We start from the raw sequence: 18,688 nt of genomic DNA on the forward strand, positions 1-18,688 counted from the left end.
ATAAATTAAAATTAGTTACATGTCAATGATTGTGTATCAGTAGAACAAAAATGCACCAAACCATTCAGCTTCATGTTCATCTATATGTCAACATCAACTTAAATTATTACTGAAGATAGTATTATTACTGTACATCAGAGTTTGTTAAACTGTGGGTCGTGACACCCGTGGGGTAACGAGACCTGCAGCAGGGGATCACGAAAAATTTTAGCAGTTTTGATATTTTTTAAACTTATAATAATTTTACAATTACCAAGTATTTTTACACAATGTATCTGAAAAATAGACAGAGATAAGACAATACAGGCAGAGGAGAAAAAACGAAAACGTTTCGACACATTCTTTTTATAATAGTATAAATATTCATTTTACTTGCTTTACATGTCATGTTATCGTTTCGTCTGTAACTTATTAAAAATTTTCACGGTTCTATGTCTTAAAATTACAAATTAATGACCTAAAACTGTAATACTATATTACAGTACAAATAAAAAACTTGACTGTTTCACTCACGTTTGTGTCGAATTTGCTCAATGCTTATGGGGTCCCAAGAAATTTTTCGTAAATATTATGGGGCTCCTGGGGCAGCAAAAAAAATCTCAGTGATAAAAAGGGAAAATTTTAAGAAGCCCTGCTGTAAGTAAATCATTATTTTTTATTTATATTTTCATTATAACAATTTACTGTATATATATATGACTGAAGACAGTACATTTATTGCACATGACTATATCTTTCACAACCCTATAATTTGTCTGAAAAAGTCCACCATGAAGACATTTCATCTCAAGCAGATAATCCTTATGCACTTTGACCAATATTGATAAGCAGTAAAATTATTTTGATACATTTTTGGATTTGCCATTTACTGAAATTAGCCTATGCTGCTTATTTCAGATTTAAAGTACTTCAGTATATATTTGAAATATTGCTCACACATGCTTCTATAAAAATATTTATTTTTCTCATTCAAAAAATACACTGAATTCTTAACTGCCAAAATGCCCTATTAATTTACGAGGGCCTTAAAAAATCTTGACTAATAATTATTATTTACTATACACATACATACATACATATATATATATAGTATATAATAATAATACATATATATAGCATAAAGTTTTACTTTTATCATGAAACAAAATGTGTTTTATAGTAAAACATATGTTGAATACAAATGATAACATACATTTCAATTAAAAAGAAATCCATCTAAGAAAGTTAAATTTTTTAGTATAAATAGCACAAATAAATTACATAAAAAAATAATTGCATTTTCCTTTTGATACACTTTCTGAGTAACCATAACTATTTAAGATACTTCTGCATAATAGTTTTTTTTTTTAATTTACTTTGAAATAAACCCAGCTTGAAAAAAAATCCCATTTAAGTTTTTATTGGAAGTACTCCAATTCATCCTCCAATGTTTTATCCAATTGGAATGCAGCAAGAGTTACAGCACCCTGGAAACTCCTGTGGACACGCAAATGCATATGTTGGTTGGGTCCATATTTCACCTTACAAAAGCAAAATAAAAACAAGTGAGGGAAATATGAATTATTTATTATTAAACAATCAAACATACTATTAAACCATATAATGTAATAAACTAAACAACTGCTAAACATGGAAGTGAAATCAAGCCATAAAATCATGCAATTTTATAAGATATTTCAAAGGAGTCTGAGATTATATATATTTTAATCTAGATAATAGACACATAGATTTTTTCATAACTTATAATTTTTTTGAGTGCATATGTTCCATTTTTCAAAGATCTACTCTTTCAACATGTGTCAGTTATATTTAGAATTAAATGTTTTATCTACAATTTGCCTTATTTTTCATGATGATTTATAAATTCAAAGATGAAACTCCTCTTCTTCTAGTTTTTCCCCTTCAAATTTTATCGTAGTTTTGCATATTTTATTTATCTTTCAGAAGCATTCATAAGTAATACATAGAATGCAACAGGTAACCCTCGAATTACATGGCATTTGATTTGCATGATTTAAGTTAAGCATAGCTGAAGAAGAGCAGAACTTATCATTTACATGGCCTTGAATTTCGCTTTGACATGGTTGGATACAGCAAACGTAAAAATTATATATATATATATATGCATGCAGTATTACAACCATCAAGTTGGTACTATTAAAAGAACAGACATTTCTCAAAGATGCTTAAGTAAGACAGAAGCTAAAAACAAAAAGCAGATAGGGAAAAAAGTGTATTCGCATGGCACATCATAGTTGTAAATATTAAAATGCAAAAAAATTCAGAATTCTATAGAATTGAAAATTTGTCTGTCAAAAATGATCCACACATGGGAAAAAGTTTAAAATTTGGAAGGGAATTGTGTAATTGCTAGGATCCATATCAGGAACTTTATAAGCTGAAGAAAGATTTGAAATTATTTTCGATTACAGGTTTTATAAAATTCATTTTATTAAATTGTCATTTTTCTGAATTATGATAAAATATGTTTTTCCTGCCATACTGCAGGAAAATGAATTAGAAGCAAACCTTGAATTTGAGCAAATTAGCAGCAGCAGCAGTAGCCTAGATATACCACCAAGAAACAAAAGAAAAGCTGTTGTGTTAATACAAAATTAAAAACAGAATAAAAATAGTAAAAAAATTCATTCCTATATGCAAAAGATGTTGTATAAGTTAAGTAATGTTTGTAGCAAGATATTTCAGCCTTCCATATGACAGAATATTTTATACACCATTCAGTGTTCTGTTTTGGGAAGCCAAAGCCAAAAAAAGCATCATAACATAAAGCAAGCAGTGGGCAGAGTTTTGTTGTGGTTATTTTATTAGGATTGAAATTACTTCTAATTATTCTGTATTGCAAGATGGTATTTCATTATATGTAAATTTACTACTAAATCTTCCAAACTGTAAACGATACATATATGTTAGCCAGCAGCAAAAAATACAGAAATGGAAACTAGTACCTTGGCTAGAAACAAATAATTACAAGCAAACAATTCATCCAATGTCTATGAATTTCTAGTAAGATGTTCAACCAATACAATAGGAGAATCTGATAAAACAAAAGTCTGATGAGTCCGTCTTTGTAAAATGTCAAAAGAAGAATGCAGAGAAAGTATCGCCATGGCAATGGATTTTAGGTGGCAACAAGAAATGCTTCTTCATTCAAGTAAAAACCCTTATAGAGAGTATTCCAGAGCATGTGAGTGAGTTACTGGTGCTTCAAGCAGACTGATGGATTAAATAGAATAATAAATATAGTTATGTTATTTACTTATGTTTATAAGAAACAGATTTTGCACTATAGTCACTAATGAATTGCTTGTTTATATGAAGGGGAAAAAATCAAGACAAACTATAAGACATAGCTATTCTCCAAACAGCACAAAAGTTATGGGTGATTTCACCTTTTTAAAAGCAAGAAAAGCCGAGAAAGTAATTAGAATAACAATGATGATAATAAAAGAAAGACTTCAAAATCACTGCAACACTTTTTTATATTAACTGAAGAAGAGATTACAAAATATATAAACATTATGTATTAAGATTTAAAACAGTTGTCCTTATTGAATATAAAAAGTATATTGCAGGGGTTCAAAAGTATATTGCAGAAAGCAGTCAGCCTTTTATTTAGCTGTTATGCATTTAGTTTTGATTTTATGAGTACAAAAAACTTCTTTTATTCAAATTCTCGTATTTATCAACATTGGTTAATCTTTGAATTATGGTAACTTGGCGAATTTTTGGCGAAAATTTGGCAACCAACCTTGCTTTAGCAACCTGCTAGTTTTTTTTGGACGCCATTTTGTTTTCACGAAATAAAGGCATGTTTTTATTTTATTTTATTTTATTATCATTTTTTTTTTTTACTCAAAATTTTTTTCCAACAATCTGTTAGCCGAATTACGCTTATGCTAGAACTTTTATGGAACAAAAGTGCTTAATCATGATGAAGATTAGGTGCGAAATTGGGAGAAAATGCAGAATTGCCCACTGCTTGCCGCGTTTTTAAGAATTGCACATTCACAGTATCAAGTGTACGTCGACCTATTTTTACTTAAAAAAACATCCCAGAATTGCACAAAAATGGCATTGCATACACACTTGACTTTATCCATGTACACTGCTGAAGTCCTAGCTAGTAACCTTTATTGCCTTACCAAAATGTCGCCAAACTACCTGTTACCATATTCCAAAGATTAGCCTCAACATTTTCTACACTTTTCATTATTTATTTTATAAAAAAAAAAATTTCTAAAACTAGGTAAGTGTATATATACTGTACAAAGTCAGTAATCCGGACTCGTCGGGACTTCGGCGATTTTGGATTATAGATCATCAAATTAAATCTGGTAAGATGGCATGCAGAAATTATTATGGTTATTTAAAGACAACATTAAGATATTTCATTGAACAACTTGAATGTAAACATCACAAATTTAAAAATTCCAATGTATTACAATAATTTATTAATACATTTTATATCACAAAACATATTCAGCTATTCAAAGATACTTCACATATTTAAAGACTCATAATACAGCATATACATGTCTAAACATGAGGCTTGCTTAATTTTTTATAAATGCCAAATACTTTTGAGATTTAAAGGTTGTATGACTAAATATATGCAGAGCATGATGAAAAAGAATTTTACAAATACATAAACACAAAAAATTATTAGCCCTCCCAAAAAAATAACAGTTTAGGCAAAACTATTTGGCACAAAATTTTGGTGTAAAAAGGTAGGAAAAAATATGGGTGATTGAAACAAAAATTATGTACCTTAATAAAATAATTTGTCCCATTTACCAACTGACTTCGATACTTTAGAGGGACAAACTCTTCAAACAGAAGACCTGTTTTAGACTGAACTTCATTTTTTATCTGCGAAAAGATACATATTTTTGAATCAGTATAAAATATTTAAACAAATACTTTGAGTCATTTTTATAAAGATGCATCTCAGTATTATTAAGCGCCTAAATTACAGTAGAATAATAAAATACAAATATATCTCACAATAAAGAATTCAAAAGCTCAGTAAGTAAGATGGTAGTCGTCCATTATCAGGACCATATTCAGAAGTGTATGTATGTATGCACATGTATATGTATGTATGTGCATATATGTATTCACATATATACATGCACATACTCATGCATACATATATTTCTGGACCTGGTCCTGATAACAGAACAGTACCAGTAAGATTAAGTCATGCTTCATAAAAGTTTATCTGAGCCAAAGGTTTTATAATAATCAAATACATTTTTTGATTTACAGTGGCTCACAAAAGTGTTCATACACTAACAAGTTTCAGTGAAATATTGTTTTATTCATTAATAAAAATTAATATTTTAGAATGAAAATTTTATAATAACATCTATGAAATTCTCTTAGCAAAACTGCATTAATTATTTTAGAAACACGTTAAAACTTTTTTTTTTTGAAAATCGATAATAAAAAAGTAACACAAAAGTTACCTCACAAAAGTCTTCGTACACTTTAAGGAAATCTGCACAAATTAGTAAATATTGCAATATTTTGTAGTATATACTGCACTATTTATGACACCTCACAAATGTCTGGGTATAGAGTTAACTAGTTTTTTTTTTTTTTTTTTTTTCGTAATATGTCCATCAATGTTCCTCCATTCATTGCTGTATTTAACTGGGTTTTTGTTTTAATGTTGCATCTTCGCACTCTGACCTCTAATTCTCTCCAGATCTGTTCTGTTAGGTTTAAATCTGGTAGGTGGTGTTTACAGAACTTGTGGACAATTATAAGATACCCAAAAAGCGAACGTTGATGGCCATGTGCTTAGAATCATTATCTTGATAAAAAAAAAAAGGAAGTTGTTTTCAGTATCCAAATTTTGGGCAAATAATTTTAAATTATCTTTTAATATATTTAAATAAACAGCATAGCTCATTGTACCATCAATAAATACTAAATCATTTAATTCTTATGCTGGCATGCACCCTCACACAAGAAAATCTCCACCGCCATGCTTTACTGTACCAACCAAAGTCTTGGGATTAAGCTCATTTTTTCCCTCCATACAATTATATGCTCATCGGAATCAAAAATGTTAAATTTGCTTTCATCTGTAACTAAGACATGATTCTAATATGCTTCGGGCTTATTTACCGTTGATTTTGAAAAGAAAAGCCTAAGCTTTCTATTTTTTACACTTCTAAAAAATTTTCTTGGAGCAGAGCTCCCTTGTAATCTAGCTGATCTGAGTACTCAGTTTCAAGTGAAACTGAAAGAGAAAATGTTTTAGCAAATTCTACAGAAATCTTTAAAACACTTAAAAATGGATCTTTTACAGATTTTCTAACTATACATCTCTGATCAAGCTGAGTTACGTCGAGTCCTCTTTGCCAGAAAACCTCTTTTTTGATCCGATTTTCTTCTTTAAAGAATTTTATCACATACTGCATGACAGAATTAGAGAAATTTACTAATTTAGTGATATCCCGAATCGAATATCCATACTTTTGATAAAAAATTATGAATTTCCGAATGTTGTTCGGTTTTTCTTAAGACTACAAGCCATTTTTAAGCATTAAATAAAATATAACGAAATAAGCAAGCAAAAAATAAATCCAAACAATTTTTTAAATGTCACCAGAATGCAAAAATAAAAAAAAGTGTTAGATGATAATTTTATTTATGAAATTTTAAGAAAATGTTTTGGTGTAAGATCACTTTAGCGGCATGTTTTATCTATGCCTCCTTACATTTTCAATTTTAGAAAAAGAAAATAAGTCAGTATTAAAAATTAAGAAAATTGGTTTTATTCAAAGTCATCTGGAGATGATATGAAAAAATATTATGTTTTATATTCAAATTCAGTTCCGGGTTACAGCGCTTTTTCTGCAAATTCCTAAAGTGTGCAAACATTTTTGTGAGACAGTGTATCATTAAGCAAAGCTATGATGTAATCATAAACTGATATAATGATCATATTGTAACAGAACTATTTAAGTGTAATTAAACTATTTTATTCAACGCCATGAACTCATGAACTGTAACCGAACTATTTCATTGAAACGTCATCTAGTGGCGTAGTGGAAAACGTCAGTCGACCTCCAGCCACCATGATGAGAGTTTAATATGTCTCTGTTATTCTAATGTTTGATGTTCCATTTGGTATATGTTTTCTTTTTATGTATATTTATTTTGCTTGTAACCGTTCCTGTGTTCTCTGTTAATAAATCCTTTTAAAGCTAGCCGACATTAGTGTATATTGAGGAACGGCTACATCACAATATTAATAATGCAAACCAGTAGAGAGCAAGTTAGCCAGATACAATAATAATTTGCTAAATATGATTTATCTTCATGTATTTGTAATAATCAATATAGGAGAAAACATTTCAAATCTTTTGCTTTTAAGAATTACAAAACATTCTATTTTTGAACTAACTTAGAAGTATTACAACATTGGTGAAAACTTGAATAAATAAATAGGTACAGTAAGAATCTATACAAGCAATATGAAGAAGAACAAATATTATGGCTGTGTTTGAGCTGACAATATTATAGCTAATTTGCTAAGGCAACTTGAAAAATACCTGGTACTGGTATCATTTTGAAATTTAGATCAATACCAAACCACACGGTAGAATTCCGAAAGCTAATTTAGTTTTTAAACAAAAGGCAACTGATTTCTTAAAAGTATGCAAAGGAAATACTTTGCACAAATACTGACACATGTTACATTACATATTTGCTTTACTGTCAAATGAGTCTACTTTTCTTTCATTTACTGCAAAGAAATAATAACTACTGCATTGAAAATAAATGCATAATTAGAAAAGAAAGTAGATATTAAATGTCATCCTCTCTTAGCTTCAACCATATGTCCTTACTGCATCTGCTTACAATGTGTAACTAGGCAAAAGGAATATACATATAAATGCCTGACAGACATTTAGGCTTTTCTAATAACACACCGTTTAAGGAGGAACTGGTTGCCAGCATTCATCATATTAAATAAAGAATAACCATTAAGCCAGTGCCAGATATAATTAATTTAACAACTGTTTTGAATTTTATCTTATACTCTTGATGTGAATCTTGTCTTACACTCTTGATCATTAATTGAAACTAATGATCTTTTATTGCCATTACTCTATTTTCCATTTCTTAGGCACTTTCTAACTTGTATCTCTTAAACTAGACATACAGGGTTCGTACACATTTCCTTACATGAAAATTAAGAACTTTTAAGGATCATCAAAGAAAAAATTAAGGACCTATCAGCAAACAACAACAACAGCAAAAAAAAAAAAAAAAAAAAAAAAAAAAAAAAACGAATAGAATAAAGCACTTATCCATACAACCGACTTCATGCTTGTAATTTCACTTTAAGAAACTAACAGAAGTGTGTATTATGCACTATTATTAAATTCACTTTAATACTTACCATAAAACAATTTTGAAAATTAAACTAACTCCCTACAAGTTATGAAGTAGATAACATTAAATTAGGAACATAATTTCTTTAAAAACATGTATAAGTGTATTTTACACTAATAACAGTCACTATTTTAGAGATTTACATGATTATTATTTAACTTATTTGATATTTATTTAAACACAGTCAACTACTATTATAATCACAATGTAAGAATATTTTGCAGATTAAAATAACTGATTTGTAAACATACAATTTATTTCCTTGGTTTTTTGAAAGATACTAGAATAATAAACTGTACAATAAAAGATACGAAACATTTGTGCTTTTTTTAAATCTGAAATCTTTTCAGCTATTTTAACATCTAATTTATTTATGTCTATTTCCTTTTCTTTAACTATTCTTCTAAGTTCATTTGCTTTGATAAACAAATCAATGTTCATGCTGGTCTCAGCTTCATCTGCTTCTACTTCTTCAGCATCTACTTCTTCATTAATATCTCTAATGTCCCTTTGAAGAAATTTTTTCTTCTGCTTCATATAATCAATTTCTTCCTCAATGATATTTCGTTTCCTCTTTGAATTTTCAGATTTAGTTAAAGATTTTTGTTCTTCTAAATACTGCATATATTTAGACCTTGCAGAAGCTGCTGCTGATCTCATTTCTTTATTAATTTCGATATTAAGAACACCTCCAGAAAATTTTATGTAATCAAATACTGTGCGTTGAAAAATGTATGATGAGTCACTTAAATTTTCAATTTCAATTGCATTATTTACAGAGAAGCCCCTTTCCACAGAGGCCTGTCCATGTGACAAGATAAGAATCATTTTCACTATTTTCAATACTTTTGAATAGTGAAAATCATGAAAATAAGAAGTGAGAAATGTGTCAAGAGAAAGATTTTGAGGATCAAAAGTAGAAAATTCATGTAAATTTGTCTTAACTACTTTGTCTAGAAACTCTCCAAACTGCAGCAGAATTTCATCCCAATCATCTTGTAAAACACGTTTATTCTGCATTAATACCGTTAGAACTATTTTCATTTTGTTCTGGGCTTTTTCTGGACTTTTAACCATCAATCGCGGGTCTATACAAGATGCATTTCGAATAAGAGAAAAATTTATTGGACATTTAGACATTAAGTGTTGTACTATTGTTAAGACACATTGTTGACCTTCTTGTTTCAATGCAAAACTTTCAGCTTGTGAAATGTCCTTCTTGCGGCATTTATCATTCATTAACTGCTCAGCAATGAATCCCAAATAAACTTTACTTTTATCATTATAACAATTTGGATCATTAAAATTTTGAAACTAGAATATTCAAAAATAACTAAAGCAGAAAATCTTTATAAATTTAATTTTAAAGTGAAGGCAATCATTTACAAGTTTTAAGATATCTTCAGCAAAAAAGGGAATAAGTGGTTTATCGCTTTGATAATATTCAAGGAAAGGCAATAATATTTTCGACAGAGAGAGAAAAAAATTTAATTTTATAAGAAATGTTTTATCTTTAGTTGCCTCCAAAATATTTGAGAAGGATTTCGATGAACTTTTTTAAACTTCCCCATTTCAACTTTAATGTACAGTAGCAAGTCATCCCATATTTCAATGGCTCTTTCAACTGCTGGGACATTTTGCAACCATCGGTAAAAGCAGAACTTCACAGGTAGCTTCTTTAAGCCAGATATACTTAAAAAATCTTCACGTCTTGCAGGAGAATCTTTAAGAATCCAATATAAGGAAGATAAGAATGATGGAATGTCCCAGCCAGTGGATGACATCCTATGCTTGAAAGCATTGTTAAGAATGTGTAACTACATGTCCCTAATGTCAAGCATTGAATGTTATATTCCTTGTCAAGTCCTGTTGCAATAAATCATAAAATTTCCAATTTACTGCAGGACCATCCATCGATATTTGTAAGAGTTTTGACAAGTCTAGTTTTTCAACACATTCATAAAATTTGGATAATAATTCCACTTGTTGCATGCCCTATAAATGCAGAAGTAAGGTACTGAGTTCTGATCTTATTTTTGTGATGCCAGTACCTCACATAAATATCTAGTTGCTTCTTTTGATTTGTCAGATTAAGAGTCTCATCAAATAGTAATGTAAAAAAACTCAGCATTTTTACAATGCTTTAGTAACAAAGTTTTAAAATAAGGGCCAAGACCAAAATAACAGATATAAGCACACTTCTTTTCACCACATGAAAACTATTTTGCAATAGAACTATCCGGGAACATTTTAGTGAATAACGGCCCAATATCATCACACGATTTAAAAGAATAGTGGCTTTTGATGCACTTAAAAGCCCACAATATTTCTGCATCTGTAACTTCAGATTTGAAAAGAAAAGAATTGATTTTATTATTTTCTACACTTATTGATGTTGAATTAGCAGTTACATCTTTTTAGATGTAAATGCTAATTCAACATAGATCAACATACATCCAGTAGATGGTTCTTCTAACTTCATGATACTTACAAAATTCATGATACTGTTAGAAGAAACTCTGCAGTTGAGAAGGGAATGATGTTTTGCAGCTAAAAGGGGCATTACATGAAAGGCATTAGTAAAATTAAGTATCGCACATATATGTATATAATGTATATATATATATATATAATAAGAAATCTATATATATACAGTACATATATATATATATATATATATACAGTACAAATTCCGAGATCCGGACATCCAATATCTGGAATGATCTAAAATCCGAACCTCAAAGCCACCACCAACCAATTTTTTAGGGCTTTTTTGGAGGGAAGGGATATGCTTTACGCATGCGCATTAGATTTTTTTCCTCATCATAAAAAAACATGCCGGAAATCCCGATTCTTAATCTCAGTTTGGCGCTAAATAAAATATCTCATTATTGAAGAAATAATTATTTTAGCATAAATTTGTGTGATTAGTAACTTGACTCCATAGCTGCGTATCTGCTTGGCATAATCTCATACCGAAACATTTATTAATTTTACAGCAACTAATATTTTATATCCTTGATGCCGAAATCGCGAATCATTATTTATTGTATTTTGCTTTCATCACCGCATGACATCTTGAGTGATGACTCATGCAGCGACACCAAATAACAGAGTATTATCCGATTACAGATTTAAGTTTAATGCGCTAAAATGTTGACAAGGGGAGATTTAACAGAAATTTCTTTCCTTATGCTAAAAATAAATTTTGTTAATGATACTCATAGGACAAATGATTATATTCAGTGCTATCTGACTTAAGAATAACTGATTTGTTATTCACATAAAGCCAGAACCAGCGCCAGAGTTCGCATGACCGCAAAAGGCGGCAGAATTTAGGGAAGTTAAACAGAAGTTTTTCATTGCGATGACAATGCCCCAATCATCAATCAATTAACGGAGGGTGAAACCTGTAGTATGGTTCTAAATCCAGAAAATACAGCTACCGATAGTGAAGAAAGTAACAGAGAGGTTAATGAACGAGAAAAAATTTTGATTGACAATTAACGAGAAAAAATTTTGATTGACAAGTTATTCGGAATTCTCGACACAGCAATTACAGGAACAATGGAACTTAATAACTCAACAAGAAATTATATGTCTATAGTATTAGTCTAAAGTATCAGCAGAGAAAACAAATCAAACACCTCACATTGAAAGAAATGTTTAATAAAGTAAACATATAAATATTAAGCTCTTTTCTTTTGTAAATTTTGATACCCTTTAAATCATAAATGCTTCATTATTTCATAAATCACGATTTCATTATTTTCAATTTTATAATTTCTACGTGCCATCTTACTAGATTTAAAATGATCTAATATCCGTAAAAATCTCAAATCTGGGATCACCGAAGTCCCGACCTCGGATTTTGTACTGTATATATATATATATATATATAATACAAAATGTATATTTTCAGTTAAACTTCTACCCAATAACTTTAGTAATTCATGAAAGTTAATTTTGCGTCTAGTTAATTCAGGAAAATTAGTTTCAATTAGTTGTTTTCAACTTTAAAAATATTAAAAATTTTTTAATTAGTTGTTTTCAACTAATAATTGTATCGCCATTAGCAAAAATAATGCATTACTATCAACAGCATAGGATTAAACCAAATACTTAATTGTCTATTGAAGCTTCAAAACGTATTTCCGAACTTCACTTTTTCTCGGCTAGCGTTACCGAATTTGCCTTTGGCGACCTAAAATCGAAATGGAGCCAACAGATTTCCCGCGAAATTGATAACAGACCCTCTGCAGAAATAAACTCATAATCCCGATATCCCATACATATAGTATGTGCAAAAGAGAATAAACTCCGTAGAAGGCGATAAAAAATTAATTTATGGCTTAATTGAAACAAACACAGAAATTAAGCTAAGCAAAACCGTGTAAAAACAAATTGAAATGATAAAACGAAACTTAATTTTCATGTGAATTTTCAGCGCTGATTCTCCCATTATAGAAATTTCAATTTGTTTCAGACAAAGACCACATTTAGCTTTATAAGGATTGTCATCCATCAATATCCAGTCTTTGTAGTCAGCTTGATGAAGCCACAGTTTATTGAAAATGCACTTTCCAGGCATCTTGTTCTGAGATTGCTCTAATTTTGGCAAATATTTTCAGAATCCCCCCCCCCTTTTTTTTCTTTCTCGAGCACCTTCATCATCACTTTCGCCTCTTAAAGAACTTCCGGCTTCACGCTTTCGTCACAATCTGCCTAAATTTATGGATAATACCTGTTTCGAAAGATTGGGTGAATAGCCAATCAGACACCGATACTTTCGTTCGGGTAGCTAATTGTTTTTTTTTTTTTTTATCGTTTGCAATGCAAATCCACCAACAGATTGGCTAAGAGCCGTGCAATTTTAATTCCATATTCACGAGAAATCGCAATTCACACATAGAACGGCAATCATTAGAAATGATAAGAAATGTCAAATGAGCAAAATTAAGGACGGTTTATTAATTTTGGCCAAAATTAAGGACTTTTAAGGACCAAAAATCATTTTTGACAAAATTAAGGACTTTCAAGGACCGTACGAACCCTGGACATATCATAGATTGGAAATCAATGTATTAGATTAAACAAAGATTATGGACTATCCAATTAACCCTATTTTCCCTTAAAACTTCTTTTACTTTTATAGAACTATTATTGGTACTATTCCGTTTTGAGGGCCGTAAAAAATTGCAGCAAAAATGTATGCGCAAAGCGCCAAATCTAGCAAATGTGTCCATTTAACATCACGAAAAATCTAGCGTACACGCTGATTTCAGATTGCATAAGTTTATATAGTTCTATATTTCTTAAGATGCCATTGAAATACTAGTTTAATTTTTGAATCCTTTTTTGATTTTAAATCCTTTTTTGATATCCTATGGGTTTAACAATTTGGGAATTGCCCATGAGGGAAAAGTCTGCAATAGAATTTTGGGTAAAGTGCCGAATCTTCCATTTCTTGACACGTTTTTAAGAATTGCACATACTCGTTATCGATGTACACATTGACCTATTTAACATATTAAAAAAAATCCCAGAATTGCACAAAAGTGGCACTGCGCACACCCTAACTTTACACATCAATGTATTTTCACTTACAAAGTAAAAGAAAACTGACAAAAACCCAATTGTTTTTACCCTTGTAAAAAGGGTATTTTTTTTCAAAGAAAAGGCATCATTCATTATAGAAAATTATGTTTGAACAACCAACAAGATGAAAATCCATTCAGCTATGTTTAGCAATTTTTATATAAATTATAATAATGATCTGAAATAGTTATTTACTCTTATGCTTCCATTTAGTCATGTTTAGCCTTTTTTATATAAATTATAATAATAAAAAAGTGTTATATGAGATTAACCTTTCATCTAAATTAAAACATCAATCTTAGATAGTTATTTACTATTATACTTCCTTTCTTGCATTAGGGTTGCTACAATTATTTTTGGCAGCACTGGCATCAACAATAGTTTGGCGATTTTTAACGGCCCTCAAAACTGAATAGTACCTTATTATTTTTTGTATTCTGTGAATTGAACACAAGCGTCTCTTTTTTTACAGAACAATAATATTTATAAATATTGAAATTTTGCTCTTGAAAAAGAATCTGCATCAGATTTTCTTAAATTGCAAAAGGTTCTATAAAATTAATGGCAAATTGAAACTGGAATTTTTTGGGATGGGCTTTCCTTACAGTTAATAGCATTTCATGATTCATTCACCACAATTCAAATCTAAATAACTATAAAACTAAAGATTACTGAATTTTTATATAATTAAAAAAATGCTTCATTAAAATATCATTGTGTTTTAATTTTACTTAATACCCTTAAACAAGAAGTAAAATTACAAATAATTATCTAATTGGCTTCATAAAATCTTGCAGCTATGATATTTACTGATGAAGAAATACTTCTTTGAAGATTTAATGAAACAAATTACAATACTCATAAAACTGAACATCATTGTTTCAAAAACTAAACCAACAACACACAATAAAGGCACATTTAGTTTCCTCGCCCAAACAAGGGAAGGAATTAAAGATGATAATAAAGAACTGTAAAAAGACTAATGCTATAAAGCTGTTCCAAAACATGCCTTACTCAAACTGCTATAAAAGCACGATTTAATAAAACATAACATACTGAATTGTGAAGAAATAATAGTTCAGCACAAACAAATTCACAGTAAAAGTTAGTTTAAAATTTTTTATCAACTGATAATAATTTTGTCATACTATAATAATCACACCTTGATATTGTCATTAATTATAGAGGTTACACTGATTCTAGTTCACTTACTAGGAGTACAAAAAAAAAAAAAAAAAAAAAAAAAAAAAGAGTGACCATATCAAATCAAACTACTTATATCGACTTTCTAGGTTACTGTTACTGGCCAGAACTAATAACGAAACTCTTATACTACATGTATTTTAAGCATTAAATATGCAGAACTGAATAGTACAATTATAATAAAAACGAGCAGGCTCAATTTAATAGATAAGTCCATCAACTTACTTTAAAACTCATTAGATTCAATCTGTGGCGTTAATTTCCACGTAAAAGGTTTAAAGTTTTCGAAAACTTTTCTATCCGATTTTTCCTTACAGGGGTTTTCATCCGCAGAGAACCCGTTGGCGCCGTTCCATTTTTACTCGCCAAGCTCGCGTTTCATCGACGCTTGAGGCGAGCCGTAAACGTGATACTTTGTAAACGTGATTTTTAGTGCATGTAAATTCTAGTTAGCAGACTAAACAATATATTAAGCATATGGTAGTAAAAATTCACAGATAATAAGCATGTAGATGTAAAACTAACAGGTTAAACGTGATATACGGAAATAAATTGGTATTAAATTTAAACAGAAATTAATTATTAAATTATTAACTTTTGTTATGAATTTTGCTGATTATGATACTTCTCATTTTAACCTATGCCATTTGACATAAAATCAACCTGCTACTTACTAAACCGCTAGCCTGACCAAGTATGTGACATTATGAGACAAAAAAAAAGTTACATAAAGTTAGTAAAATGTAAATGTCACTTCTTTCAAATATGCCCAACTATTATAAGTGTAAAATATTTAATGCTACTTGATCAATTACTTAAAGTTTATTTCATTTTCAAACTTATTAATAATTATGTTAATTCATGTTTAGTAATAATACATACTACTTATGGATCTATTTTATTTTTAGGATGGTATTACAAATGTGAAATGCAGGCATCGCTAATATTTTTAATTGAATTTATTCAGTTCGCGTTTACTCATAGGTCCTGAATTTTTTTTTCATTAATGGTCCTTAATTTCTGTGTGCAGAAATGTGTATGAACTCTGATTAACAGTTTTCCGTATTTTTTTTTTTTTTTTTTATGTTACTTGCATGCAGGTTAAAGCAATTTACATTGAAACAAATACCCATCCTTTTCATAATTTATTTCACAATACTAATAACCTTCAACAGTAATCAAATTTTCTTCAGTAGCATTGTTAATAAAACGTGAACATTACACATTTCATTACTTTTCAAGAGTCATTTGAACTATATTCCTTACAGTGGTTTGCTAATTTTGATGACCATGGGAATACATCAAACTATTCTGTCACAGATAATCAGTAATAAATAGTATTTATTATTAAAATTTAATAATCTATTTATGTCACACCTGCCATCCTCTGAAAGGTTATTGTAAGAAAAGCATTAACAATATATTGTTACAATTTTACGCCATAAAAATTGATTTATTATCATAGTTTTAGGTGAGAATAAACAATAATAAAAATAAAAGCATTACTTAATTATTTAAAACGCACATTTTTGCGGAGTACGAAAACGAATTATTTGAGCGTTTCGAACCTCATGGTTCTGCGTGCGTACAGCTGTTAATAATTAAGAACACAACGTGAACAGCCGTGTTACAAATTAGCGTTCACCCCTCCCGCTTTATTTTCTTCCTTCATCCCGAACCGAGAACCGGGATCTACGAAAATATTTCTATCTATTCGTTGTTAAAAAATTAAGAAAAAAAGTAATAAATAAAAGAAGAATAATAGAAATCTGCAAATGCGAAGAACCACAGTGATAACGAAACAAAATGGATGCAAAATGAATGGTTGCAACAAGCGAATAGGTTGAATCCGCTGGGTTACCAGATTTTAACTATTATCGCCAAATTTAGCAATGTTTACATTCACCGGGTTCTCTCCGGAAGTGCTTCCCATTAAAGATCAAATTTTGCCTTTTATCGTGGATACTTAAAGACAACATTAAGATATTTCAATCGATATACTATAACTAATGAGTTATACAAGCATATGAACAACCGAATATTTAACGTAAAACTGCAGCAAACATTTAATTCGAAATTAGATAACAACTATACCCATTAAAAGAATTTAAAATTTATAATTTAATACCATCGAGGAAAAGCTACGGCAAAAACAAACAAAAATAATTTAGCAATGATTGGCAAAAACAAATAAAAATCATTTAGCAATGATTAAGTTTATAATTAATCTATTAATAATTAATTATTAAATAAAACCGTGAAGAGAATAAACACTGCTATTTAAATGTACAGCTATCAATATTTATACAGATTTAAATATTACTTCTCTAGTAATCTGATGAATATTTTCGTCTGGTTCGCGAACTTCTCCAGTTCCTCCTACCATCGCCGACATTTTCAAGCTTCGGCTAAAGTTTACCGCACGAAATAAATTCTTAATACTGGCCAAAGAACAATTTAAATATGAAATCACTAAGCCACACCTATCCAGACGTTACTCACAAGCATGTGATGTTTGTAAACAAGACAAACAGACACATAAAGTAGACTGATGTCTTGTTTTGCATCCGCTAAGTCTTTCTGCACCGATGGGCGAAAAATCAAGCATAGGTGCGAAGGAAAGGTATATAGAAAGGGGGGCAATTTCGTATTTGAGGAGAGTAAAAAGGAACTTTGTACATTTTGTACGAGTTCAAAAGGCCAGAAAGTAAAGATGGTACAAAATAAAATTTAAAATAAATGGCCCAAAATAATAGAGGGGGGAAAAAAGGGCCTATAGAAAGAAAAGGAAGAGAAGTAGAAAATATCCTAAAATACGATTGTGTCCATGAGTGTAGTTAAAAGGAGTTCATTTGCAAAAATTAGTATCAAAGCAAACTTTAGCTAAGTTTAAAAAAAAATGAATTCCTACATGGTAATGTGTATGCCCTTATCTTGAGACCTAACTAGAAAAGACATATATCATCACAGAGATGTACATAATATTTTAACTAAAGTAACATTAACTATTACCGTTCCCAAAAAATTCTTGTATGTTTCAGAAAAACCGTAATTGACAAAATCATAAATCCATACACAGTGTGAGAGCATATCAGCAAAAATAAATTATACAGTTTATTTTTCTTAAATATTAGTTTAATATAAAATTAATTTCTTAATTTAACTATTGTAATTTATTATAGTACAAGTTTAACAAATTACGTCACACTGTATTTATATTTGCTCATAATTCTAAGTTTGATACCTGGAAAAAAAAAGTCGGGGATCTTAGTTACAAAAATCACAATCTATACTCATCGATGGTCAAGAGATCCCCATTTTTTCCTTCTCAAGAAATTCCTAAGCACGAAGAGGGGGGCCTCCGAAGGGTGTGAATTGCTGATAAGAACGGACTACTGATAAGGAATGTGGCGTCTCTACGGAATAGTTACGAAGAAAAGAACCACATGAG

The 18,688-nt window shown here is 29.8% G+C and overlaps 1 protein-coding gene across 2 annotated transcripts; it reads right to left on the minus strand.

The window, feature by feature from the left end:
• Nucleotides 1-939: 939 nt before the first annotated feature.
• Nucleotides 940-17,746, minus strand: LOC118196048 (cystatin-A2-like). 2 transcript variants are annotated; one of them, XM_085817584.1, is made up of 4 exons: nt 17,561-17,652; nt 10,928-10,986; nt 4,789-4,890; nt 940-1,520 (listed from the first exon to the last, which is right to left on the minus strand). In XM_085817584.1, the coding sequence occupies exons 2-4, from the start codon at nt 10,934-10,936 to the stop codon at nt 1,398-1,400; spliced, it is 234 nt and encodes a 77-aa protein (XP_085673710.1). In that variant the 5' UTR covers nt 10,937-10,986; nt 17,561-17,652; the 3' UTR covers nt 940-1,397. The 2 variants fall into 2 exon arrangements, with proteins under 2 accessions (XP_085673710.1, XP_035223309.1); XM_035367418.2 differs by lacking the exon at nt 10,928-10,986 and having other exon boundaries at nt 17,561-17,746.
• Between the last annotated feature and the right edge of the window lie 942 nt (nt 17,747-18,688).

Source organism: Stegodyphus dumicola, chromosome 5, assembly GCF_044657685.1.
Source record: "Stegodyphus dumicola isolate Sdum_Otavi_A_Nest chromosome 5, ASM4465768v1".
Taxonomy (NCBI): domain Eukaryota; kingdom Metazoa; phylum Arthropoda; class Arachnida; order Araneae; family Eresidae; genus Stegodyphus; species Stegodyphus dumicola.